The following is a 7,653-nucleotide window of genomic DNA, read 5'->3' as shown; positions in this document are numbered from 1 at the left end:
TCATGCCATGGTCATGAAGGGGCTAGCTCGCGGGGCGCTTGCGTCCGGCGATTGATATATGCGGCCGGGCGGACGGACGCAGTCCTCGTTTGGGCCATTTCCAGCTCGCGCGGCCGGGCGGACGCCGTCCTCATCGCGCGGCACTTAGCCCCGCCCTCCTCTACGCACGCATCCAAGAGCTCGAGGTGGGACGGGTCCAGCTCGCTGGCGGCCGAGATCAGCCCCAGCTCGCGTCGGCCCGCCTAGCTCCTGCTCGCGGCCGAGCTGTCCTGAGCTGCTATGGATGTGGCCGAGCTACTGCGGAAGCGGGGCGCTCGCAGCGCCTGTTGGTGCTCGGAGGCTACCACGACAGCGGCGGTTGGTGCTCGCGAGGTGGCGGCGCCGGTGGTTGGTGCGGAAATTTCACTCCAGCCGACCGCTTTTGTGCGATATGGGAAACCGCAAAAACACTGCCGGCTCCCATACATACTATAGCGGAAACGGTCCGGATTATGCAGGATCCCGCAAAAAAAATTGCGCGATGTACGATTTTGCGGTATCTATTCGGGACAGAAAAAACACAGTCATCTGCTAAACTGACGGTTATAATTTTGAAAGACCAAATTTACGAGATCTGCTAGAGATGATCTTAGAGTTAGCTGTCTGTCTTATAACTTTGAAATAGATCGTGAAAGAAACTGGGGCATTTGCAAGTAAAACGTTATTGTTACAGGGGAGTACATTATTTTTGAAGTTGGGAATGATTAATTGGACGAAAGAATTCTTGGTCTGCATGTCGAGTACAGCTAACCATCTTGGAGAGTTAATTACTTGGAGAGTACTTGATGACATATGTGAAGTGATAAATTCGAAACAAGATGACTAATTAAAATTACATCCGAACATACCGGAAGGACAAAAACTTAACTAGTTGAAGTCAATTGCAATTAGTTTGGAACCGATTGGATGTGTTCTAGGATATGTGTGGAAAATGATTTCTCATGAATATTTAGTAGTTTCTGACTAGCGTAGTAAAATTAGTTTTTGCTTCAATTTAAAAACGACAAGATTACACGACACAAATATTGACATGAATTGGTTAGATTATGTCCACTTAGGATTCGTGAGTGGTTCATTGACAACCTCGATGTTGAGGGAAAATGGGAAATGATGACGATCGTGTACACATGCTTGTTTGCTATTAGTGAACTACGATGGTATGACTAATGTAGGAATGGGTTGGGGGATGATGGTGAGAAAATGTATGGCTTGACAATAGGACCATACCAAGTTGAACATTATCATCATAAAATTTGCCAATATCCTACAAAATAACTATCATCGATATTCCAAGTTAACACAAGATTAGCGCTACAACCATCACAACCCTCGAAAATGAAATTAATCCTAATTTAGATGGATTATATAAGCCCAATCTTAACCGAGGCACATCTTAGTCATAAAGGTTAGTTCAGACTTCAATTACTATTGAACATCAAAGAGCAAAGGAATTTCCATATCTGTGTCAAGACCATGGCAATTCCAGCTTACAATTTTCATTGCGAGAACCATCTCACCGTCCCATGGGGGGTTAAAAAAACTCTTGATATTTTGAGTCACCACGAGAACAGAGCAAAGCTCGAGTGGCTAGCAGCGCCCGTCGATGCCTAGCCCGCCTAAGTTAGAAGCATGAGGCTTGCTAGTGGCTCTCATTTTTTTAATGTCGACTCGGGATGCTAGTATCCGTGAGTTTGCTTTCCTTTTTTTCTGCACCACGTCATATAGTACTCCAGAATTGATTAGACGTTAATCATTGCGATGTAATCCAATGTTAATATATAGTACTCCGAATGCAGTATCCCTGAGTTTGCCTTTTTTTTGCACCATGTAATATAGTACTCCATGATCGATTAGACATTAATCGTTACGATTTAATCCAATATAAATATATAGTATACTTTTTTTGCACCGTGTCATATACTACTCCAGAATCGATTAGACATTAATTGTTGCGATATAATCCAATATAAATATATAGTACTCTTTTGTGCACCGCGTCATATAGTACTCCAGAATCAATTAGTTAGGAATTAATCGTTGCGATATAATCCAATATAAATATATCAATTAATTCTCCTCCAAAAATATCTTTTTCATTATTATATACGTATTATACGACGCGGCAATGCTCAATTGTGAACTAAAATATGGATGGACGGATACTATTGAATATATGGTACCTATGAATTTAGTGGTTGCATCTATTTTCTTGATGAACAATAAAACAGCGAACAAATAATACACATAAATGCAGCATGGTATTTTACAAAAAATAAAAATAAAAAAATCCAGCATGATATTGCAGCGGCAGCCCAAGGGTTCTTCCACGATTTAAATTCAGCCCATTCATGGAAACGAATTCATATCCCGGCTCTTCGATTCGAGTGAATTAAACACGTCAGCGACCCCAAATTTGTTTCGGGTAGTTAATTGGCATTAATAATCTTCCAACCATTTCCCAACGACAATTAATATATGATCCTTAATGGCTCTCCCTACCCTCCACGCTCGCTGGCACGTGGGCCCTGCGTGTCGGTCGCGCCGGCAGCTTCATGGTATATATAGGGGCGCCCCACCACGCACTGCCAAACACCACACGGCCACACCGATCTCTCATCCCGTCTTCTCTCGGCAAATGACGGCCGAGAAAGGGACGAGGAAAATGACGGCGGGGAAGGGTAGGGCCGGCGCGGGGAAAGCACCGGAGATGGTGACCATGGATCTGCTCGGCGGGTGCGGTGGTGACGCCGGCGGGGAGGACGAGGTCGTCGAACTGGAGGTCAAGGTGCCCGCCGGCAGGGAGAAACGGCTCGACCTTCTGGTGAGTCTCCCTCCTAGCATTGCTGTTTCGATCTGCTCCTCTGTTCTTCCGATCACTAGATGATTTGTTTGTTTCTTCGTGTGGGTAGTTACACCTGCGTGCGTGCATGTTTGGTGTTTAATTAATTCGCTCTCGTGTGGTTCCTGTCCGAGATGATATTCCGGAGAACTATATACTTTTCTAGGTTAGATTATATCCGCAGATCAAATTCATGTTCTTTGATCGGTCTATCAGCATGATGATCAAATTTTTGTTTCTGTTGCACTGGGATTACAGAGTTCGTTGTTCATCATACAGATTAGTACTTAACAAGGTGGGGAAAAAATCTTGTTTTTGTGCAGTCGGGCAAGACGTTCTTGACTCCTCATCGCCACCAGGCCGCCCAAGACGGCCACCAGGACCTCAACCTGCCTCCCACGGCATCAACCACCGCCGCCGTCACCACCACCTCCGCTGCGTTCTGCACCCTCGACATGGTCCGCTGCGCCCTAGAGCGCGCCGCCGCGGCGCGCGCCGCCACATCGCCGGCCACATCGTCCTCCTCGTTGGGGTCCACCTCATCCTCGTCCTCCTCCCTGGGAAAGCGCAGCCGCTCGCCGCCTTCAAGCACGGCGTCGCCCGCCGCGAACCCGGCCATGCGCGCGTGCGCCTGCCCGTCCTGCTTCACATACGTGCTCATCACCGAGGCCGCCCCCTGGTGCCCACGGTGTGCATCGAAGGTGCCGCCGCTCCCCAGTAAGCCCGTCGCACGCAGCAGCGGGAAGAAGCCCATGATTGACTTGAATGCTGACCCCGATGAGACCGAGTGAACAAGATAAGCCTTCCCTTGGTTTATAGGTAGAAAAATCATAGAAATAAAGGAAATGAGATGACATATACAAACCTATGAATAGGAATAGAAAAGAAGATAATCTTCGATTCACATCGTAAGATTTTTTTTCATTGAGTCTAGGCTAGTAATGTTTATTTTCCTATGTTTATAAACCAAAGGTCTCTAAAATGGGCTTGTTGTGCGTGCGTGTGTGTGTCTGTGTGTTGGGCTTGTTGTGTTGTGCCCACAGCTAAACCCGTATGTTGTGTGTGTGCTTGTCTGTTAGACCTTGCATGCGGTGGCCTTGTGTGTATGTGTTTGCGGATGGTACTTTGTTGACTTTGTGTTCGGTGGTTGCTTTATTTATAAAGCTGGGTGGAAGCCTTTTTCGGCAAGGACTCTAAAGGAAATTTCTCTGTAGAAATCATATATCCTATGAAATTCTTATAGAATTCGTCCAAACCAAAGGAGGCCTAAGATGAAAGACAAATGATTTCTTTTCTTTTTGGAAAAGTTTTTCAAGTCGTGCATTGGTTGGGGAAGCAGAAGGAGTAGGGGTAGCCACAGAATACAAAGGATTTAGGCCTCATTCCCTGGCCAGGCCGGGGCCTGGGTTCTAGATCCGCCACTGGGAAGAGGCCACATCGGTTGACGATGCTACAATGTTCTTCATCGCCATCGTGGTGGAGATCCTAGTTGGCTCGGCCATGAGCTCCCTGTCATTGCGTACCTACTCTGATGAATCATCTGTTGCATCAGCACCTCCACCTCCATAGCACTGGTGGCGATGCCAACCCAAATTGGGAAGGCTCCTCCCCCCTCTCCCGTGCTCCTTTGCGGCTGCAAATGCCCTGTTGTTTAAGAACCTTCGCACACACTTGGGAATCTCAATTGAGACTTTTTTGCTCGCAGAGGCCATAAAAGCGATGTATAACATATAGCATTTTATGTTTGCAATTTGGTATACGAATCCCATTCCTCACTACATTGCACACACACAAACATGATTTGTTTGCAGCACATAGATATGGGCTGGTCTTCTAATGTATTATGTAAAACAAATGATAGGCTACTGCAACCATTACTAAGAGAGAAGATGCGTTAACAGACACATATGAAAGTCCAAATCAACGAGATGCAAGCCCAAATAGTTGAGAAGCAAGCTCAAAGAAGGAAATTCAAGAAGCTTTACCTTGCACTTGAGTTGTTGTAATCATTTAGTTCATACTCCTTGGATCAGCAGTAACAATTTGTTTTATGGAAGTCATTTCACTGATGCTGTTCTTACTATAGGAGACGACGTACATAGTTGTCTGTAATGTATTTTTATATATTTTATATCTTAATGCTTGACCTAGTTTGATGTTGATGTACGTAGTGTAAATATAGTAAGCACTAAGTACCTGTTCGGTACCCGCTCCGGCAGCCAGCTTCTCCAACTGCATGATTGGAGCTTTTTTTTAACATCAGTACAGACACAAGTGCTCATACACATGTGCATACACTCATCCCTATGAACGCAACACGCACACCCTACCCCTATGAGCACCTCCGAAAGACTGAGCCGGCATATCATCTTGAGATTTACGAAGTCATTATAGGCGCCTCGTTGTCGACGGGAACGTCTCCTCCCACTGAATGCGCATCGCCACAAATCCTGAAATAAATCCAAGAATAAATGCGAGCACCGGGATTTGAACCCTGGTGGGCTGGGGATACCACGGTCCCTCTAACCATCCAATCACAAGTTGGTTCGCCTACATGATTGGAGTTGAGCCGAAGGCTCTGACTCCGCGGAGTTTGAAATTGAGAGGCTAGCTGGCCGCGTAGTATAAAAACGGAGGAGTTAAGAAGCTGGCCTTTCCCAGCTTTGAAAATTGAAGAAGCAAGAGTTGAGACATATTACAACTAGATGCCACCGCTAAGTTAGTCTATTGCGTACCGGTTCGCTCATTCTTTTTGTCCCTTCCGATGTTTTCTCTCCTGCCCGACCATCAACCTGTGGTTTGATGGTTAGAGTGACAATGGTATCCCTTGCCCACCAGAGTTTAAATCCTGGTGCTCGCATTATTCTTGCATTTATTTCAGAATTTCCGGTGATGGGCTTTCAGTGGGAGGAGACGTTCCCGTCGACGACGAGGCACCTACAGTGACTTCGTAAATTTCAAGATAACATGCCAGCTCAGTCTCTCGGAGGTGCTTGTAAGGATAGGGTGTGTGTGTGTGTGTGTGTGCGTATTCTTAAGGATGAGTGTATGCGCGTATGTATGAGCGCTTGCGTCGGTACTGATGTTCAAAAAAGATGTTCCACACATGCATGCACGGGGAGATGACGTTCAGAACGAGTGGACCGAATGATTTTTACAGTTAGACTGGGCTACATGCGCTTAAATGGGCCGGAGGCCTGGTACAATGACCAAATCGAGAAGTTGTTGTGACGAACAATTTCCTAGTTGCCACCTCAAGCGAGAAGCCACACGAGAAACCAGATTTTGTGAAGTTTTGGAGAGGCTGAGAAGTTTCAGAGCACACCCTAAATTGTTTATTTATGCTATGTACGATGTTAATGTGGTACATAAACTGAATTATGTAATGAACTATATAATATGTGTTTCAAATGAGTTATTGTACAAATTTTTGTGTTTTGGAGGGAAGTTTAGAGGATCTTCTAGAAGAAACATTGAACTCCCTAAAAATAAAGAAAATGAGATAACAAATATTTTTAAACTTTTAGGACAAGGGACATGCTAGAGTTTCTCTTAGAACATCAATAGCCGGGCGCCCTAAACCCGTCTCAAATGTCTGGGTGGCCCGCCCGGTCACAAAAAAAAATCGACTCAGCAGTGCGCATCAAACGCCTGGGCTGACCGGCACCCCTCGTATCCAGCCCAAATATGAGGCGGATATGGAGGTGCCCGAGCGCGTCCGCTGACCCCGTTGCAGGTCGTAATGGTCCCACTTGCAGTGACTGGAACTCCATCCTCTCTCATCGGTGCACCCAAATTTTAATTCGCCGACCCCGCTGCATGTCCAGCCTGAAGAAGCTCGGGGTCAACGGCGACGGAGTGTGCTCGAGTGAGGACGGGAGTAGGGGAGTCTATGGCAGAGCCTCTCGCACAGGAGGAGATGGTAGCACACATATACTTGGGTTGGGCTGGGGAGGTTGAGCTGTGTTGAGTCATGTCTGTGTTGGGCCATGGAAATGGGCCTGTCAGGTCTAGGAGATAGGCGGTTTCTATTGATCATTCACTGGTTTGATATTTTGTGTTTTTTTATGAGGGATCAATGGGCCGATATTGGTAAGTTCTTCACACAAAAGAAAAACTTGTATTTTCATGCAAAAGAAAAAAGCTTATTGAAGAAACTGATAAGGTTTTTTTGCGCCTAAGTACAAAGATAAGTTCCGCGCAAAAAAAAAAACTTATCATTTTGTCTGATAAGTTTCTTTTCTATTGCCCCAAACAATTATTTTCTCTCTCAAGATTAAAGAGACAAATTAAAAAATTGTAGAAATACATTCTTTTCTGCTCGATACAGAAGTTTCCAAATGAAATGAGTATATCTAAAAAAGTGGAAAATAATTGATGCGATGGCGACGGGTGTAAGTAATGCGTACCCGCAGGATAACCAGTGATGCGTACGCGTATTCACCCGGGAACAGCTACGTGCAACCGTATCTAGTATCTACATCCATGAAATACACTCACTGTTCCTCCAGGCCAGATCTTCATCTTCTCCCGTCCTTTCTTCTTTCTTTGCTGAATGAAGAAAATATAAAAGATTGACGGTGGCACGGCCATTGAAGGCTAGCGCGCATTCATTCCGAGCAGTTGCACCCAGCAAGATGACACACGCTACCACTACTACACCCAGCAGATAGACCAAGGATGGATCCAGTCGCATTGGACAAGTAGATAAACGTGCAATGTCTTTTGTTCGATGCTCCAATCCTTCAACTGCAACTCTGCAAGTAGTCGTGGAG

At 45.7% G+C, this 7,653-nt stretch overlaps 1 protein-coding gene across 1 annotated transcript; it reads left to right on the top strand.

Moving 5' to 3' along the window:
* The first annotated feature begins 2,642 nt into the window (after window positions 1-2,642).
* LOC125534079 (uncharacterized) lies at window positions 2,643-4,010 on the top strand. Its single transcript, XM_048697377.2, has 2 exons — window positions 2,643-2,860; window positions 3,202-4,010. Exons 1-2 carry the CDS (start codon window positions 2,675-2,677, stop codon window positions 3,667-3,669), a joined length of 654 nt encoding a protein of 217 aa, XP_048553334.1. The 5' UTR covers window positions 2,643-2,674; the 3' UTR covers window positions 3,670-4,010.
* The last annotated feature ends 3,643 nt before the right edge of the window (window positions 4,011-7,653 follow it).

This window comes from Triticum urartu, chromosome 2A (assembly GCF_056163025.1).
Source record: "Triticum urartu cultivar PI428250 chromosome 2A, HENAU_Tu73, whole genome shotgun sequence".
Classification (NCBI taxonomy): Eukaryota; Viridiplantae; Streptophyta; class Magnoliopsida; order Poales; family Poaceae; genus Triticum; species Triticum urartu.
Note: the sequence above shows the minus strand (reverse complement) of the source record. Positions and strands in the feature narration are given on the sequence as shown.

Coding starts and splice junctions, on each gene's coding strand:
- LOC125534079 (XM_048697377.2), top strand. CDS start 2,675: ATGACGGCCGAGAAAGGGACGAGGAAAATGACGGCGGGGAAGGGTAGG. Junction 2,861..3,201: donor AGAAACGGCTCGACCTTCTG/GTGAGTCTCCCT, acceptor GTTTTTGTGCAG/TCGGGCAAGACGTTCTTGAC.